The sequence below is a fragment of the Blastomyces dermatitidis genome (genome assembly GCF_000003525.1).
Source record: "Blastomyces dermatitidis ER-3 genomic scaffold supercont1.6, whole genome shotgun sequence".
NCBI classification, from domain to species: Eukaryota; Fungi; Ascomycota; class Eurotiomycetes; order Onygenales; family Ajellomycetaceae; genus Blastomyces; species Blastomyces dermatitidis.
Genome location: NW_025544779.1, coordinates 3,120,820 through 3,139,774, shown reverse-complemented (window position 1 = coordinate 3,139,774; position 18,955 = coordinate 3,120,820). Strand labels below are relative to the sequence as shown.

Here is an 18,955-nt window from a genome sequence, read left to right as displayed (position 1 = left end):
GCGCAGGGGCATCAACCGCCTTGACAACGCGAATATCTCCCGGATGAAGTGACGGATTTCGAGCGAGAATGCAGAGGCCCTCAATAACAGCGTATTTGCCTTCGCTGTGCCGCCAGACTTGAACGAATATTTCGGGAAGGCAATCTACCCTTTCCTGGTAGGTTGAGTTTGCTTTTGGCCGCGCACTGCGAAAGTATCCTTTCAGGGTCTTGGTCTCATCGATACAGCCTAAAAGAAAGGCCCCCTCATCTATTGCAATCTTGGCCTTCTCTTTGAGATACTTGATTTGCCAAGTACGCCATAATTCAAGTAGGGATGAAACAAATGGCTCCCGTGAGCCCTGAAAGCCATCACGTATCATATCCGCAAGAACCAACGTCATCTGGTTTGGGTCAACATATTTTTGTAGAAGAGAGACAGCCTTGTCCTCGTCAGTCATAGCCTGCTCTAAATTAGCCAACATCATACTGAGCTTGGCAATAAATACTTCATCAGGAGTTCCCAGGGCAGACAAAATAAGAATGAGCTGGCGGTTTAGAGTTGCGTAAGAGAAATGAGAATATCGGATTATTTCGAGCCCGTTATGGGAAGCTGGGAATTTGAATTGACTCCTTCGAATATGTACCTCTCGTTGACGAGCTTCAGGTGAAACTGCGAGAATGCCTTTACAGCCACCAAGCCGGAATTGAAAGACCGAAGGTGGCTCCCCCGATGGAGTTTTAATTCCAAGGTCGCTTTGGATCATCTGAGTCAAAAAATGCGATAAACGACCCACCCCGTCTGAGAATACGTAACCGTTTCGCTCGATATCATCAATCTTCTTAATCTGTACTGGACAGCTAGTAACTGCACGGGTGGTTGAAAAGCATTGTCCTAGTCTCGCTGCGTATTTGGCAACAACTCTGATATTATTCAAATCGCCCATTTGAGCACGGATATTGGCAGCGGTGAGATGCGGTAGTGAAGCAAAGAAGTATGCTCCATGCTCCCTAAGCTGAGAGTTGCCGAATGCCAGGAATTCGTACCGTCGATCGCCTATTGTGATACCGTGCTGCAACGTACGCAGGACTCGCGCATAGACTTTTTCCATGCACTGGCTATTGCCGCTATTGTTGGGATATATCTTACCTATGTATTTCTCGTCGCAGAACCGGACACGGAGAAAGCGGTCTGCATGCTCCCGATGGTAGCGGAATACACGATTAGAAGTATCAACAGATGGAATGTCGTAACAAATAGTAGAAGGGGTAACATCAGCACTCCTAATGTAACAACAATGACCCGGGATTCTACCATTGGTCGCTCCTTTGGGAAATGGTATGTTGAATATCTCCATTGGATCGTAATAGATAGTCTTGTTCATGGCAACGTGCTCGAGAAGCTCTTTCGCTTTTTTTTCGCCTAGTTGAACCAGTCGACGGACAAACGTTTCTTCGATTGTGTATTCATTTATGTACCGATGGGACATGCATACCTCTAGCTGATATCGAACAGAGAAGGGAAGGGGAATGTACTCGTCTTCTCCCAAATCTTCTAATGACGATCGAGGTCGTGATCTATGCGTGGAGGGAGCATCAATCCATTTCCAAACTGTAGATATAGGTTCAGCCCTTTCGATGACTTTAATATCATCGGTCTCTAGAATGTTGACATTAAAGTCCTTAAGCGCATTATTAAAATTTTGGAACTTGTTATCATCGCGCAGAGTATTCTCGTGGAACGCAAGTCGAAAAGTTGTCCAGCGCCCTACAAGTCAGGTTAGTAGATCACATTAAAACTTGCATGCCGCGTCACTATCCACATACCAAAGTTAATATACGAATTCTGTTTCCTAAGATTGACCGGCGTGCGAGTGATTATTTCAGGGTAGCGAACAATATCTGTTTGTCGGAACCATGTATCCCGCGAGCTCCAGACATTTTCATTCTCCGGAAAATGTTCCTTTTCTAAGGCGGTAATCTGCTGATGGCAAATTGCTGGCGAATCCAAAGGGATCACCAGGGAGGCCTGTTCCAAGCTCCTTATTTGAAAGATGTTCGTCAGTTGTGAAAACCTGATACAAAACCGAAATGGATTCCCCGGACGTGAATTTTCGGTATTTTCGGAGAGGTTTGCGGAGACCTTCGGTACGTTGACAAATATGCACAGTTCCCGATGTTCAACGTTGAGGACCAGACGAACAGTCCCTATTCTATTTGAGGGAAGAGATCTTAGCCGAAGAAAAGATCTTTCCTCAATCATGGATCCGAAATCCACTGACAGAGCATGTAATTCCTGGGCGAGGTTAGCGAGAACTGAGAGACCTCACCTGACCATGACTTACAATGGTTGCAGGATATTTCACCCCTGGTCTAGTAGGGCTCGCTATTTCTAAAATACGCCTCTGGGTCTCCAAATTGATACCTAATAGCACAGATTCATTGTTTTCAAGTGCCAACTTGTATCTCCTATTGTTCCAGAAGTCATCTCGTGGTGGCGGTCTAACATTATAGTTGAACATATTATATCAGCAATTAACAGTGAAATAAAAGTGACAAAGTGATGTGAAATTGGCTAATCACGCACTTAAATTGAATCTTGCCTTGCCCTTCTCGGTTCCCTTTATAGATCTCAATGTAATCGATATTGCCATATGCGGAAAATGACTTAAACAGCGTGAAGGTATTGGCATTTTTAGGGATTCGAGTTAGTGAGAGCGTAACTGACTCCCACGAAGCCCACTCGCCTTTGATGGGAGAGGTGTTTCTGGAGTCAGTATCTCTGCCCGTAAATCGTGTCGAAGGTGAAGAAACGTTCAACCCAGCTCTGCGACCGGGCCGAGAGTCAGATAAGGGCTCAGGGCGCTGTGCCATTTCTAAGTGTGCATTAGAGGGATCTTGCCTAGAGTTGGAAGCTGAAGTTAGAACGGCGGTGCATTGAGTCCAACACGATTGGGGGTCACTGCACTGCGATGGAGCTAGAGTCTGCTGGCCAGGCGTGCTATTTTGGAAAAGATGAATACAAGAGCAGGGCAGAAGGTTCAAGTAAGGTGAATAAGAAAAAGAATATTCTCTTCGCTTGTAATTTGGGGTGCTGATGAGAGGTGCAGATTCGAGACAGTGTGAGCCAGATTTCCAACATACCCTGGTGGGCAGCAGCCATAGACGTCGACACCAGGGCAACCAGGGAGTTGTGGTCGTTCTGATACAGCCGCTGTTGCTGCTACTAAGTGAGGAGAAAGGAGACTCTGTTGAGAAGATGAAGGAAGATGAAGTGGGGGGTGACAAGAAGGTGAAGAAGGAGAGGAAGAAGAAGAAAAAGGGCAGAGAGGTGTCTGCAGCTGTGTTAATAGAGGAGGAGGATTTGTTGACAGAACCTCAGGTCTTGTGATTTGTATGCGAGACTTGGCTGGAATGAGATGATGGCGACGGCGACCTCTACGCGATAACGCTTGGACGGTTTGTTGCTGTTGCTGTTGCTGTTGCTGCTGCTTGAGCTTCTCCTCTGCCTCCCGTTTCTTTTGTTTCATCTGCTTCTCGTAGGCCGCTTCTTCTCGCATTCTCGCGTTGCGAGGATCTCCCCTCCCCCGGCTTCTCCTGGGCCGCTTCTTCACATGCGGGATACTGGTGGCGGTTGCTGCTACAACATGCTGTAATGGGCAATGAAGAATATTAGCAGCTGTTTAATTCTAAAATGGAATTCTTAGAGGCATGACTGGATGAGACATGGCAACTGTAAGCTTGAACATGCTAGATGTGTCTGTGGGCCTGCACATTTCTGCACATGTAGAAACCCGCATACATTTGGTGCAAGAAACAGAGAAATGCAGAGACATGTCGTGCTGTGTGGTGAATTACTATAAATGAGAAAGGAAAATAAATAGGCATACTTACATTTGGAGCCTCCATCTTCATGCCACTCTTCTATTAATTGAGAGAGGAGTTTGTTCCAGGTTGTCAAAATTACTCGAGCGCGATAGAAGGTAGGAATAGGGCCTCAGCAAAGAGGGGGAAAATAAACACGGAAGAGAGGCTAGTAATGTGTATGTATACCAGCATAGATATATGTATATACTTGTGGTGTATATACGTAAATTTCTTCTCTCTATGCGCTAGGAACACCCCGGATCCTTTACTTTTCCGGGTTTAGATATATAAAACTGTAGTACAAGCACGCGGATTTGCCCGCCGGGGTGTATCATGACCAACGAAATATGGCAAAATTGGCTACATCCGGAAGAACTCGCAAGCAGACGCTTAGATAGGTATATATCATCTGGCCTCGGGAGTTTGGGATAGACGAACAAACTCTCTAGTAGCTAAGCAAACAAGTGGATAATGTGTGATTTGAATGCTGCAGCTACGCGTAGGGAATCTGTTCAACCATAAAAAACTAGATAAACCAGTCAAAATGAAAATAAAAAAAATGAAGATGAAATGATTCATTTTCTTCAAGGACCGCTCTTGTAATGATGGTCAACTCAAAAGGAGTAACTCGAGTGTGGGGTAATACCCTCAGAGAATATCTAGCGAACAATGGGAAATGGGTTTTACAGAAAGGAAACCCCCGATGAAAGAAAATATACTGGATCTGCCGAGCGAGCATCATATATGCTCCAAATCCTGTCAAAGAAACGAACCCAAGTAAAACATGTGGCACTCAAAGAAGACAGGGTAAATTCAACAAGCAAGCTAACAACAACCAAATAAAAGTTGTCGGTGACAAGATGAAACACAAACAGCATTTCATAACTCGCACTTATAGCTGTGAAATATCCACTTGCCAGGCCCATATATTCAACAGGAGTAGGTTGTGTTGAGAGAGGAAGGTGTCCCTGGACTTCCGGGCATTGGGCAACGCGATTTAAATGTTGGTTCCGATAAGATGTAGAGCTCGATGCCGTCTTGATAATGCCTCTCATATAGCGCATTGGACGCAGGCTTCTCACTCTCGTAACAACACGTACGTGGGTGTTGACAAGGAACATTCGGGAGGAGAAGTCTAGTGTTCTGAAGCGTCTTAAGGTCTTTGAACTTGTGCCCAGAGTTGAAAGAACATGGTTACGGAGTAGAGTAACTAACTTACAAGAGACGTCAGTTATACCTTGCATTCAGGTGGCTTATGATCGTTGTTTGCAGTATTGTTTGGAACTTCTTCTCTGTGTCACCTTTGAAGACGGCTATTTATTAATCGATCACTATATTTCTTTGACCACGTGCTGCTCCTTTTTTGTTGGGGGTCCCGGGTTGATCGGCCCTTCTACCAGCAGTGCGCTGGTTACAACTTGTTGTAGTGTGTTAGAAATTTTTACAAAATGGAATGTTTTCAAAGAGTAACTACTCCATAGTGCGGAGTGAGCCTGAAAATTTTTTTGCTGCGTCCAATCGTTCTCTTGGTCCTGTTCTGTGGTTTATTCGGGGTAGATTCGAGCTGGGAATCTTAGATGGGTTGACGTTCGCGAGGCTCAGTTGTCGTTAGCCATTCCTGGACTCGGTTTGCTCTTCTAGTTTAATAGAGGAAGGATGATTCTTGTAAAGAGGCGAAGGTAGATACCAGTGGTTAGTTAATTGCTTTCTCTGATGCTTGCCAATGAAAGCTGGTGTGGCGCCGACCATGCAGGCTACTTCATTCTTAGCTAAACTTTGATAGTTAACTGGTTGATGAAAATGATTAACTTACCACAATTCTCAACAGAAATGCCAGCAGATCGACTAGTTATATATTTCATCGGAACATATTTGTCATATCATAGACTACCCTACATTCTTATTTGGGTCACCTCCACAGGCAAGCATTTAAGCACTTGCCGCTTGGTCACTGGTATTTGGGGAAAGGAAGCAACATACCTTCATTGGAACACACAAAATAGCCAGCTCCGGCCGGGTGCGGCATCTTTTTCATCTTTTTGATCCGGTTGTATGGCATGGTTGCCCGTAGTTCCAACCACCAGCATGTAGAGCCACCAGTTCAAGCATCGCCAACCGCCTAGCGGCATCAAACAGTTGACAGATTGATTGTAGGTACATTAGCTGTCCGGAAGAGAACATACATACATAGTGTCGAAGCCGACTATGGCTAAACAAAGCAGGTTTCCGGCGTGACGGACCATATCACTTAGGGTCCGGATGCGCTGAGCTTGGAATTTTTGCCATTGTATTTTCCAGGTTCGTTCTTAGGGCCGGTCGCTTATCCCTCCCGTAACCAGGTATATAAAATTGTCTCTGCACACGGCCTCTGCACAATGGTTGTATAATCTCCAGGGAGCGGATGTGATAGGCATCTCCGCGCATATCTCCAAAAAATAGCTTGGCTCTCCCTAAACTGCAGGTCAATCTGTATGGATATATGGTAGCTCATGTCTTGATTCAAGGCGGAGGCTTTGCATTCCACAGGTCGGAGTATGAATATGTACCGTTATTGCGTTAAGTAGGAGCGGTAGGATTTGTGCAAGGCATTGAGAGCGAATGTCATGCATGGCTCCAAATAGCATTTAACAATCACCATGTTAAGTGTGACAATTGTCAAATTGCTCCGGGGGGTAGTTACAGAGCACATTTCCAAAATCTCCAGAAGGACTTTTGAGCCATACCATTCGCTTCAAGACTTGAACCAGCCCAACCTAGAATTCGTCAGCACATGGGTAGTAAAGTTTCTTCTTTCAGACTTCGCGAATTCATTAAATACTGACCACAGGAACTGAAGCGTTTCACGTCTCATCGTTCGAAAATGACTTGAAAGGCTCGAAATAGGGCTACCTGGGCGGCTGAGTTTCGCAGATGAAGAACCAGTCTTATATCCAGTATTTCTTGAAGTCATCGATGAAATTGATTTACTGAGGCAACAACATTCATCTAACAACATATTAATTAGCAAGGGTGCTTCCAAGAATCTAGGGGAAGGAGGAGTTTTCTCGGTTATCATCGCAGGTTACCACACACACAAACTTTTGAGTCGAATTCTGTTTAACATTGAAACTAACATTACCGTTCATCTAGCATTGTATTCCAATATTCGCGGTCAAAAGATAAATAAATAGGGCAGGCCTAGGAAAGTAGAATTGCGCCACCATCGCCCGGCCGCGCAAAAATCGTTCCCCATATTTATATGACAGGAACAGGAACAGCCGAGAAAAAAGAAATATATTGAAACTGTCCGAAACTCGCGCGTGGCACCAGCTCGATCTATTCGAATGTCTAAACTACTAACTACCCTTTAATTCTCCTCACACCTATCCTAAACTATAGATTGATTGATTGTTACAACGAATACCTAGTCATACAAAACGCTTAGAAACGAGCCGCCATGAGACCCTTCGGCCGAATTGCCGCAACCGTTAGCCGGCGAGGGGTGGGATATTACTGCCGTGCGCGAGGTCTTCAACAACGCCCACAGAAGATTTCCTGTCGATGGAATAGCAGCAGTGCGCCTGGCTCTCAAGCGCAAAAAGCAGCTCCAGATTCATCTTCCTTCAGAGCTGTTCAGGCTCTCGCTCTAGCAACCATTGCTGGCGGCCTCGGGTACGCGCTTGGTATCAACGATTCTGTCCCCGGCGTTTCGCAGCTATTTGGCCGAATAGATGCGGAGCCAAAATATGGAACGACGAAGGATTTAGAAAAAGCAAGCAATAACATCCCTTTCAAGTAAAAATATGTCAAACACAATTTTACCACACATTTACAATGTGCACGTATATACGGTGCTTAATATGCATACAAATGTCCGCAGACTAACCCGAGATCCGTGGTGTTGGCAGGCAATTGCCGAATTACGCACTTTGCTAGGAGAGGATGCGATAAGTACGGACGATGAAGACCTGCATCTCCATGGTTATTCGGAATGGTCATCAATAAACTGCGAACAACTACCCGTCGCCGTGGCCTATCCCAAGAACACCCAGGAGGTATCCCAGATCGCCCAAATATGCCACAAGTATCGGATGCCCATGATACCTTATTCGGGGGGGAGTAGCCTTGAGGGGAACTTCTCAGCGCCCCACGGGGGTATGAGCATCGACTTTGTCCATATGGATAAGGTCATTGAGCTCCATGAAGATGATATGGATGTTGTCGTCCAGCCGTCTGTTCAATGGATGCAATTGAACGAGGAAATCAAACATACGGGCCTCTTCTTTCCCATTGACCCGGGCCCATCCGCCAAGATTGGAGGCATGGTTGGGACAAATTGCAGCGGCACCAATGCTGTTCGCTACGGGACTATGAAAGACTGGGTTATCAACCTGACAGTGGTGCTGGCCGATGGGAGAGTCATCAAGACACGAAGACGCCCGCGGAAAAGCGCAGCGGGATACAATTTAACAGGGATGTTTGTAGGATCTGAGGGGACGCTGGGAATTGTCACAGAAATAACTCTCAAGCTCGCTGTACTGCCTGAAGAGACGAGGGTTGGCGTGGCCACGTTCCCGAGCATACGTGATGCCGCTTCTGCCGCCATGAGGGTCATCCGCACCGGGGTTCCAGTCCAATGCATGGAAATCCTTGACGAGGTGCAGATGAAAGTTATTAATGGCGCTGGGGGTACCAATCGCGTATGGAAGGAGGTTCCCACGCTCTTCTTCAAATTTTCAGGATCGCCCGCTGGCGTCGCTGATAACATCAAAGCGACCAAGTCTATTGCTAAGAAAAACAACAGCAGTTCTTTCGTGTTTGCAAAGGACGACCAGGAAGCTCAGGAGCTATGGTCTGCACGCAAGCAGTCTCTCTGGAGCATGATGGCGCTTCGAAAGGAGGGAGATGATATTTGGTCTACGGATGTTGCAGTGCCCCTCTCTAGGCTCCCTGACATTATCGGTAAGTTTTACACCCGGCTGCCATTTAATTGAAAAAGTGCAAGGAAATAAAAGCAAACGGGATTTGTAGAGTTTTGGCTGATTTAAGAAATACAACTAGAATCGTCAAAGAAGGACATGGATGATCTAGGGCTATTTGCCAGTATCCTCGGCCACATTGGAGATGGCAACTTCCACGAGAGCATATTGTACAACAAAAAGGACCCTGCCCAGCGGGCGAAGGTGGAAAAGAGCGTGTATGACATGGTTAATCTTGCACTGGAAATGGACGGCTCCTGCACAGTAAGTTTGCAGCCCTCTTCATCTTCCTTCCCTTCTTTGCTTTTGCTCTAAAACCCTCCCTTTATCGCTGTGTGGATATTATTAACGTCCTGATTGATCTATTATCACTACTAACTACATTATTTAGGGCGAGCACGGTGTTGGACTCGGTAAAAAACAGTCACTTGTCAAAGAAGTCGGATCGGACACCATCGACGTCATGCGCAGTATCAAGCGCTCCCTTGACCCCCTCTGGTTGTTGAATCCTGGGAAAGTATTCGAAGCGACACGTAGTCTGGAGGAAAATCTCACGAGGCAATAGAAAGTGCGCAAACACCCGTATATTCAATCCGTAAACGAGATCGCTGTCTTGAGAGAACTTATTTTCCGCCACAGTAGACGGGAGAATGTGTTTAAGACAATCTCTTTTAACGCTTTCTATGTTGTTGTGATGCGCATGAAGTGAGGTAGTGGTGAAATATGTCAATCATCAAATATAATCCTATGTAGTTTTCTGAGATGTTTTGTACCGCCGTCACTAATTTAAGTTAGTGTGAGAGAAGTAACTAGTTAGTTACCGTTGGATGCAAACTAGACAAACCTCCAATGGCCGCCTTCCAAAGTTTAGGCCAAGGTCCTGATCCAGTTAGCCTTAGGGCTACACTCACACTAACCCAAAACATGAATCTAAGCGAATTTCCGCAAGCCTCCAAAAACTTCTCCAGCTCGCACTTCTTTTCGCCGACAACCTCCACTCCGCGACAACGACAATTCGAGGTATCAAGTCGACAATCAATCACAATGGGCCGTGGACCGTATGTTACTCACTGATCCGCCAATTCACGTGAACCATTCTTGAAACTAATGCGTTTTGCGATTTTAGAAAGAAGCATCAGAAGCGCCTGAGTGCGCCTTCGCACTGGCTGTTGGACAAACTCTCCGGTTCCTATGCTCCTCGCCCATCCCCTGGTCCTCACAAGCTGAGAGATTGCTTGCCTCTCATCGTCTTCATTCGCAACCGGTGAGCCCAAGATTCCGAACATTGGACGCTGTAGATGGGTTATAGAAATACTAACAAGAGCTCGTGGATGATAGTCTGAAGTATGCGCTCAACTCGCGTGAGACCAACGCCATTCTCATGCAGCGTCTCGTCAAAGTCGACGGAAAAGTCCGCACTGATTCCACCTACCCCGCTGGCTTCATGGACGTGATCACCATCGACAAAACCGGCGAGAACTTCCGTCTCGTCTACGACACCAAGGGCCGTTTCACCGTTCACCGTATCCAAGCTGAGGAGGCCGAATACAAACTTGGCAAAGTCAAGCGTGTTCAGCTCGGCAAGGGCGGTATCCCATTCTTGGTTACGCACGATGCTAGAACGTGAGTTCCTCCGCATCATTCAGTCGTTGGACCAAGCTTTGGTTGATATCCTTGGAAACACGATATCACGATATCCTGGCTATATTTCTTTTATGAAGAACATGGGGAAATTATCCCGAAATGCTGACATCTCCCTTTCTGGGGTATTATAGGATCCGTTACCCTGACCCTGCTATCAAGGTCAACGATACTGTAAAGATCGATCTGGCTACTGGCAAGATCACTGACTTCATCAAGTTTGACACTGGTGTTATCGCCATGGCTACTGGTGGTCGTAACATGGGACGTGTGGGTGTCATTACCCATCGTGAGCGTCATGATGGTGGTTTCAACATCGTCCACATCAAGGATGCCATTGACAACTCCTTTGCCACTCGTGAGACCAACGTCTTCATCATTGGACAGGACAAGCCATGGATCAGCCTGCCCAAGGGCAAGGGTGTCAAGGTACGCCTTTATTTCCCTCCTTGCCTATTCGAAATATATACATGTATGCTGACCATATTATTTAGCTCTCTATTGCTGAGGAGCGTGACCGCCGCCGTGCCATGGCCCTTGCTGGTCACTAAGTTTGTAGTGACATGTGACAAAAAAATAAATAAAATGAAATGAAATATGCGCATGACTAAACAATTTCATGGGGAGAATGGCGTCCTGTAATGGTTTGAATTGTTTGATACCTTATGTTTTGATACTACTGTTGCACGGCTTTTTCCATAATATACTATCCAGGTTGAACGATTTCGTGGGGATTAATGCATGAGCATGATCCAAACCCATTCGTCTGGCCTGGTCCCTATATTTTCCCCAAAAGCTCTCTGCAAACGTAGTTCAATTCTAGAATACAAAAGAATATGTCAAGTTGGAGGATTTGCCAAACCCCCCAGAGATTCAAAGTTTCCTTGCGTATTGGGTGCGAACAATCTACGTTAGACTTCAGAAATTGCCGACTCCATCTTTCTCATGAAATCATGTTCCGTTCCCACTACATCACCCAGCAAGCATAAACCCTCCAGTCATATCCGTAGCCTTACCTGAGCAACAAGCAATGCCATTCTTTTTGCAGAATCTTGGGCATGGAAACTCAAAATAAAGTTGCCGCTCAGGGTCGCCTATGACTTACCAACTTTTCCCTCATCGCAATTCCCGTATATTCTACCTCTTGCAGACTGTATCGATCGTATCTGCACCAGGTTTTTGACAAAGGATGATCTCGGTGCTGTGAACAAATCTATCAGACAAAATGCCTATGCTAACAATGTCGGGGATTCTATTCTATGTGTAGCATGTGCTTGTATACACTGACTGCATTGAGCGCAAGTAGAGTAGTTTTAGGGATGAGATATGGGGCGATTGATATGAAATCTGAGTTGAATTATTTCTTAGTAGTATGTGCATTAATGCATGAAAAGTAGACTTTCAGCTCCACCCATGCCAGCACCACCTGCATGCATTGATGCACAAAACCAACCAACCAACCCCCCCAAAAAAATAGAAAATAAAAAATAAAAAAGAGGCAATATTCTACCCTACCGACAACACGAGTGCTCAATCTCAAACCCTCCAACATTGCCCATTGCGCTGCATCCCGACTGAGCGGATGAACCATCCATACATTACGTACCTTGATAGAAAACATTGCATATATTGCACACATGTTTCGTCGCAGCACATGCACACGTACCCAATCAAGCAGTGTTCGAATTCCCAAGTCACGCATGGGTTTTTGGTGGCGAATCCATACGTTCTTTCACATACATATTAACAGGGTACGCACTTGAAAATCCTTTCATGGGAGAATCTGAAGGGGCCGTTATTTTGAGGTCACTATATATCCCAACAGATGTAGTAGGAGAGAAATCCGGGAAACAAATCGCACGCACGTCAGGAAGGGTGACGGGGCAAGATCTCAGGTTGGTTGTAAACTGATCCGTCAGATTGGCGAGTGGCCAGGGGTGCCGCAGATATCCCATCCCACTGTGAAGGTGCTCGGCGACCTTGTCTTTTGCCCCCTTTTTCAGCCCAAGCATCACCACGCCGCCTAGTTGTCGCACGAGAAGTCGCGACTGGTGCTTCCTCAGTGCTTCGAAATCAATCATTGGGAAGAAAATTTATCGTGGAGGTATAGTTTTACACATATAGTGGGTATACTTTATATTTGCGTGTATTATGTATGATAAACGAGTAGACAGTCAGAAGCAGCTCCTCCCTAAGAGTCGCACACAGAGGCCAGTGGCGGGAAGATTAACCACGGCCTCGAGCAAACCAGAATATGCAAAGCACAAACTAAAGTGTTGGGGGTAAATTTATGAAAGACTTCGTATAGGCAAAGAGAGAAACCAGCTGAAAAAGCAGGACGGAATTGGAAGGTTATCCGACCACTCCCAGCTGGCTACTATTCATTGCATAACCCTTCTTGCTGCACGCCACTCAAAACTGCAACGAGGTTTTGTTAACTCGCAGAGGCTTGTAATCGACATGATCACCTTTCTTTGCTTCAATCAATTCTGATTTTGTGATTCCGCTGATGAAACCTCGCATAGTGGATTGATAGGTGCATATACCCCAGGAGATCATGGATTGGTCATTAGGCATGTAGCTAGAAAACCGGAGAAATAATCAAATGTTCTCCAAACGCGGGACGAAAACTCAATTCTATACCTGGCTCTGGAAGCATGGGGCCAATAGTGAGTTCAGACGAGGCGCATAGGTCGATATTCCTCGCAGGAAAGCGGGTGAGTGAGTGTTATATGGATGTTATTGGCACGTCCTCTCCCCGGCCCTTCCGTAGCTTTGATGTCTCAGGTGGCACGAAGGCTTTGTAAAGGTGATGGGACTTTGTGGCAAACAGGAGGAAGAGAGATATTAATGGCCATTATATCATAGTGGCTGCAGGGTAGCCTGCCACTAATTTTCTCCCATTGGCGACCTTATACCACTTTTGAAACCCATTTTAGACGTTCCCACCTGCGTATGGGTTAAACCAATTTGAACCTATTTTCCTATCAGCGGTCTAGAGCTGGCCTGTCCACCGCCTTAATGCGCGCCTTGCAAAAATGACCCTGCGGGTGTTCACGGCGAGGTTGCGGAGACTCATGGAATCGGTGGATGCCATTCTCGCTTACGGAGTGGATCGTCAAGAGAGCTCTGCGAAGATTAAGAGGGAAAGTTGATATAGCTAGATAGTGGGTGGGTGGCTGTAACGCATACGTAGCAAAGGGTGTGGGCCATACCTTCAAAGAAGAATGGATTGATGAATGCAGGCATCACATATCGCGCATTGTTCATAGCCGTTTCTAGCGCATAAAACTGGAGAAAGCGAATTTCACGGGAGAAAATTCAATACGCAAAACAAATCATTACGTGAAAGCCATCCTTTCCTCAGTTTTTGTCTGTCAGCTATATTGTCACCGCAGCCCCTAATCCTTCGATCTGGCAACAAATAACCGATGGCTATCACATCACGGGCTTGCTAGTGACTGATAGGTAGTTTAACCCTAGAAGAAAAACAGAATGATACGGCATCTTATAATCATATCTGCTGTTTCCTTCATCACTATAGGTCAGGAAGGGGGAATAAGCCCACAAGCCCCAGCTCTCCGTATGACTGATATTCTATAGCATGGGGGCGGAGAAACGGTAACCCAGGCCTGTTTTGTAATATTTTTCGGTATGATGCGTAGTTATTAGCAGCGTCAAGGAGGTCAAAGAAATTTGACGGGAATCCTACAAAGCCTTGTGATGTAGCGCCCGTTGCTGGAAAAAGCAGGTTGAATGAAAACCTTTGCGGGTTCGCTTTCTGAAGACCATGGATGATTGCTGTTGCCGAATAATAATTCCTTTGGTTGTATAGATCCTTTTTAAACCAATGCGTCAACCGCTGTCATATGGCAAGGTCTAAACCAAGGTTTGTATGAGCGCACGGAGAAAAAACTAACCTGAACACAGCTTTTAAAATAGTCAATCAGGTCCGGATAAGCGAGACAACACTCCTCGGTAACTGTACACAAATTATCCCAGTTTGCTGTCAATCGGCGGAATATGGAGTCTTCTGTAACGAAGCTTTGTAGACATAGGCCAGTAAAGTCCCGGTCATCCGAGTGTGTAAGACTCCTTGCCAGAGCGCGAGGAGAAGATGCCTCGAAGAACTCGTCGAGTAAGGGAGATTCAGCCTCAAAGTAGCTATCCCATTTCACATCTGATCCTCGATGGTATATTTGGTTGAAGCGGACCTCCAATACCACCAGTTTCTTTAACATCCGTATTAGGCCGTTTTGCTGTGTTGTGAACAAGTTTTGTATAGGGATAGTGAGGAATCTCATAAGTCTGTGCGCCGATAACGGAGAATCGTCAAATTCCAAAATTCTTTTGGCTTTAAGAGTGCATAAAACCGCCTGATGAGCAAAAGGATTGCCCGAGCGGAGACGCTAAAGGAAGGTTTAGTGTTATAAATATCAAAGCATTGGGGACTCGTACGGACCTTTTCCACCTCGACGTATTTATATGCTTGGTCAGGGAATTCGTTGAAATGGGCCATGAGGTAGCTAGAGAGCTGAGAATGTTGCATGAGGAACCATTCCACCGATGGCGTGGGGTATCCAAGTGAGTAGTGGACCCAGTCTTCGAACCGAACTGCCTTAAACTGCAAGTAGCTCTCGTCGTTAATGTCTCTCGCAACGGCTTCATAGCAGATCTCGTTCGGGGTGGACGTGGGAAACCAACTCCAAGGCCTGGCTTCGTTATCCTTAGAACGACATAGGCTCAGCAGCTTTTCGACTCTATCGTAATGAGTAAGCTCCGTTACCACTGTGCCATCATTGGGAGATAGCAAGGAGTTGAGAAATGCAGTCACCGTGTTCGCGTCTCGACTCCGAAGTATGGACCTTGGGAGGTTGTCGTCGTGATACAAACGGAACTGCACAAGTCGTTTGATGGATTCAACCGCAAATGCTCGCAGGATAAAGCTGGCTTCATCTTCCCACCATCGCCATTGGACATCAAAACGGGGCGGCTTTAGGTCGACCTTGAAAGGAGGCACGGAAATCGGTACTGGTCTGGAAACGGTGGTAAGAGGGTTATCGTGAGTTGTAGGGGGTGTTTCCAATATATATCCAGCCGGCTTCATGATCTCAGCGGGGTAGGCTTGAGCAGAGTCATATTCGGCCGGCGCGTCAAAGAGTTGGGCGGTTTGCCAAAGGAGGAAGGGCCTGCCATTCCCTTCTGGGAGCTGAGCCATGTCCCCAGGTTCCGTCTAGCGGCAAGTAGATACAGGCATTCACTAGTAGAGATTATACGAAGCAGAAGGAGAGTCATTCAGAACAGGGGGATCATAATTGTTCTCAAGTCCAAAATCGAAGGAGAGTGGTGAAAAACTGAAAGAGGGTCAAAAAGATGCGACTACAGGGGATGATGATTAGCAGGATGAGGTGTGATCAGCTGGAAAAGCCCGAGGGGGGCGAGGATGAAGAGTGTAAAAGCCGATTTGCCTTGGCGGTCTCCGATGCTGGAATCAAGCGTAACATGAAGGGTGACTTTGAAAGCCCTCACTCTCCATTCTTCTTCACCGTAAGAAGGCCGGCTTGGCTGGTAACTATGGGGGGCTTTGACAACTCTTGCCATTTTCGAGATGGGCTCATGGCCAAATAATGGGGGCGTGGGTGGCGTTCCCCAAATACCGCTTGGGTATGCTGTCCCACTCAGGCGGATTCCGAGTTCTAGGTTTGTGGGTTGATCCTTATAAAAGAAACGTGAAACAGGAGAGACAATCAATGCCAACCATGTAATAATACTCCAATTTGACACCCTTTAGCTTGAACCTGCCCCTCCCCCTGTGTGCAGTGCTTCCGGGGTTGCATTCCAGTCCACAGTTGGCTCGATCTTAGCGAGTTGACCTCCAGCAGGTCGGCAAACACTGGCACTCATTGTTTGCCAATCACAACGCAGGTTGTCAGAGAAGCAACCGCAGTGACTGGATACGATAAAAAGTGCCCCTTCAAGCGCTCTGTCAAAAATGGCCGGTATGGTATGGATTACATCGTGCCACGGGAACGCACGCTTCACCCACGCTGGGGCTCTGATACAAGCTTCACCTTTCCTTAAGAAGAACGGAATCTGCTAGTGGCGGACCCATCGAATCAGCCCGAATTCCAGAACAAGCGTATTTTTAGGAAACCGAGCGAGGAAATCTCCGGGGTCAGATTGAACCCTTCCAGTTGGTATTCTTACCTTAATAATAATAATGGGTGCTTTGTATGTTTGTGCTTCGGCAGAGACCAACTGCTGAACGGCGATTAGCCGTCTAATATATCGCGTGCGTGCAAAGATCCACAGCGACATCATCGTAATAATAATGGAGTGGTTTTGGGTGGTTGATTATATTACATCCCTAGTGCCCAGGATTGGACTCCAGACCCAGCCATTATTATTAAGGGGCGCGCGAGGAGCCACTGGACCAAGCGATGGTTGTTATCTGCTTGCCCCTTGATGGCAACGAGGAGTTATGGAGGTGCTAACTGCTTTGGCAGCGTTGCCAGGATCGGATCGCCATTATTATTATATTCCCAAAGGCCACGACTGAAGGCGCCGTACGGAGTAGACCTTCGGGTGTAATTCCGGCGGGGGCTGGCTGGCTGTCTTGAGTTGTTCTTTACTCGCAATTATTCGTCAATTACTGCGTACAGACAGATTGCATCATGTTGAGGAAAGCTCCCTAGCTTATTAGTCATCCTCGGCCAATCTGCACTTTTTTCGTCGGCAAACGGAAACGGACCGCAACTTTCTTTTTAAAAAACAGCCACAATTCGCTGAATGCCGCTACTAGCAACCACCCCGCTGGTAGGTACTCCGCACATGTGCGCTTACGGCGGGGTACGTACTTGTTCGGACTACATGACTCGAGACCTTTAGAGTCGTGGCCTGACGCTCGGCCCGCCTGAGGAAGCGCTATTTGATATCAAACTCAAACAGGAACCACTCTCGAGAGCCCTTATATACTGTGTGAAGGCAGCTGAGCCAACCGCGGAAGGATGAGATATCATAAGAAATGAAATGGCTGTATGCTAGAGATTCATTACGGGGCGAAGGCACAAAAGCACCTCCATGTGTAGCGGATCATTGGGTTCCAGAGACGGCCTTGGAAGCATAACTGGCTCAACGGACCTCACGCTACAATATCCTTGCAAATACTCCGCTTCTGTCAGCCTGGGGGAAACCTGGGTAAAGATGCCAGCAGAAATTTGTAGCCTTGCTGATCGAGCTGTACTCTTCTGCATCCGCCTCTGATTCTTCTCGCAACCCAACCACAGGAGAAGATTTTGGGGGGGATTTCTGCATTGCAGTTCCAAGTATAGTGCATGTTACCAGTGTCTGCATCCCAATTGTTTTTATTTAGTGGCTCCTGCAGATCGACACTTCTCTACATCGATTGCCCAGGATGGAGCCTTTTTTTGTCCAGCCCAATTCGATACCGTACTGGGGCGGGCTTTGTAGAGCACTACGTCAGTCTCGCTCGAGAACCCCTCCCAATTTCCGCGCACTAGGGATGTGTTTGGTTCGGTTCATCTTCGAGAGGAATGTTTCGAGGTTCACTGGTTTGGGAACAGCTTGGTGTTCCTGCTTCTCAGCCTAGTCTCTCGTTTGCTTAAGAAGTTATCTGTCGCCAAAATCCTAGAAAACATACCAAGAATTCCTTGTTATTTGCCACCTCAAGCAACGCATCAGACCCCAAAAAACAGCATCCGTACGTTTGGAGTAATTCTCAAAGAAGCTTCCCGGCAATTCTCTTAGAGTACGTATCATCATGAATTTGAGCCCACTACATTAACCGTGCCATGCTTACTCACTCTCTGTAGTGAGTGCGCCACAGTGTACAGAAAACCACATCATAAAGAAAATATTTTGAATATAGTAATCTTCAAAAATTAATTAATAATCATCATCACATCTATCTATAACATAAAGATTATCTATATACTCATTAGAAGGTGTAGAATCCACTGTAAGTTAAGATTCTATAGAATTATCTTATTATGGTTGAGTGGCTGTAGATTTTATAGATTTGATTTCAATTGATTGAAGAGTCTTATTGAATGTCTTTTTCATCTCATCTACTCTATGAGTTGTGATCTTGTAATTGATATTCTTAATAGTGAGGACTTTATCTACTTATACCTGTCTGTGAGAGAATTTAATGACCTGACATCTATTTGCTTAATAATGATCTGTAAGTTCACTCTCACAGTGCATGTTCAATTCTGTCTGAATTATGCTACTCTTGAAGATTTTGTTCAATCATCTTGTTAAATCAGATGTAAGAGTATTCTTCACATCTTTTAAGGTCTTGACTGCTGCATTGATTTAATGATGTAGTTTTGCAACTGTCTTTGAGAAGATTAATTATAAGAAGATAGTTAATGATTAATCTGCAGATAATGAGGTAAAGTGATCATATATAGACTGATCACTGAGACCATGAATTTCACATTTGATCTCATTTAATCTGGTCTCATACATTTCTTGACGTGAATCCCG

At 46.0% G+C, this 18,955-nt stretch overlaps 5 protein-coding genes across 6 annotated transcripts in view; 2 read left to right on the top strand and 3 right to left on the bottom strand.

Annotated features, from left to right (window-relative positions):
• The window catches only part of BDCG_06256, a gene marked incomplete at its 3' end in the record, with an annotated part of 8,957 nt that extends 1,914 nt beyond the window's left edge, over positions 1-7,043 (bottom strand). Inside the window, exons 1-9 of one of the 2 annotated variants that reach the window (XM_045421988.1) lie at positions 6,668-7,043; positions 5,659-6,598; positions 5,147-5,599; positions 3,873-5,055; positions 3,123-3,628; positions 2,566-2,880; positions 2,324-2,480; positions 1,806-2,274; positions 17-1,746 (exon numbers count right to left, since the gene is read on the bottom strand). In XM_045421988.1, the coding sequence (XP_045281605.1) occupies positions 17-1,746; positions 1,806-2,274; positions 2,324-2,480; positions 2,566-2,880; positions 3,123-3,628; positions 3,873-3,893 (3,198 nt within the window). In that variant the 5' untranslated portion in view covers positions 3,894-5,055; positions 5,147-5,599; positions 5,659-6,598; positions 6,668-7,043. The other variant, XM_045421989.1, reaches the window with a different exon arrangement.
• A 238-nt stretch (positions 7,044-7,281) lies between these two features.
• BDCG_06255 (D-lactate dehydrogenase (cytochrome)) lies at positions 7,282-9,368 on the top strand (the record flags this gene model as incomplete). The annotated part of the gene is made up of 4 exons (XM_045421987.1): positions 7,282-7,596; positions 7,733-8,786; positions 8,886-9,067; positions 9,195-9,368. 4 exons carry the CDS (start codon positions 7,282-7,284, stop codon positions 9,366-9,368), a joined length of 1,725 nt encoding a protein of 574 aa, XP_045277727.1.
• Positions 9,369-9,727: 359 nt separating this feature from the next.
• Positions 9,728-10,995, top strand: BDCG_06254 (40S ribosomal protein S4; the record flags this gene model as incomplete). The annotated part of the gene is made up of 5 exons (XM_045421986.1): positions 9,728-9,861; positions 9,930-10,067; positions 10,142-10,426; positions 10,579-10,873; positions 10,939-10,995. The coding sequence occupies 5 exons, from the start codon at positions 9,728-9,730 to the stop codon at positions 10,993-10,995; spliced, it is 909 nt and encodes a 302-aa protein (XP_045277726.1).
• Positions 10,996-12,060: 1,065 nt separating this feature from the next.
• On the bottom strand, positions 12,061-12,525 carry BDCG_06253 (uncharacterized protein; the record flags this gene model as incomplete). Its single annotated transcript, XM_045421985.1, has 1 exon — positions 12,061-12,525. One exon carries the CDS (start codon positions 12,523-12,525, stop codon positions 12,139-12,141), a length of 387 nt encoding a protein of 128 aa, XP_045277725.1. The 3' UTR covers positions 12,061-12,138.
• A 9-nt stretch (positions 12,526-12,534) lies between these two features.
• BDCG_06251 (uncharacterized protein) lies at positions 12,535-17,074 on the bottom strand. Its single transcript, XM_045421984.1, has 5 exons — positions 16,652-17,074; positions 14,907-16,537; positions 14,365-14,853; positions 13,660-14,282; positions 12,535-13,573 (listed from the first exon to the last, which is right to left on the bottom strand). The coding sequence occupies exons 2-4, from the start codon at positions 15,660-15,662 to the stop codon at positions 13,983-13,985; spliced, it is 1,545 nt and encodes a 514-aa protein (XP_045277724.1). The 5' UTR covers positions 15,663-16,537; positions 16,652-17,074; the 3' UTR covers positions 12,535-13,573; positions 13,660-13,982.
• Between the last annotated feature and the right edge of the window lie 1,881 nt (positions 17,075-18,955).

Bases quoted from the DNA above. Each gene is read 5' to 3' on its own strand.
- BDCG_06251 (XM_045421984.1), bottom strand. From the start codon at position 15,662: ATGGCTCAGCTCCCAGAAGGGAATGGCAGGCCCTTCCTCCTTTGGCAA. The intron at 14,854-14,906 runs GTCCGTACGAGT...ACCTTCCTTTAG, and splicing joins AATACGTCGAGGTGGAAAAG to CGTCTCCGCTCGGGCAATCC. The intron at 14,283-14,364 runs GTTAGTTTTTTC...TGGTTTAAAAAG, and splicing joins ATTTTAAAAGCTGTGTTCAG to GATCTATACAACCAAAGGAA.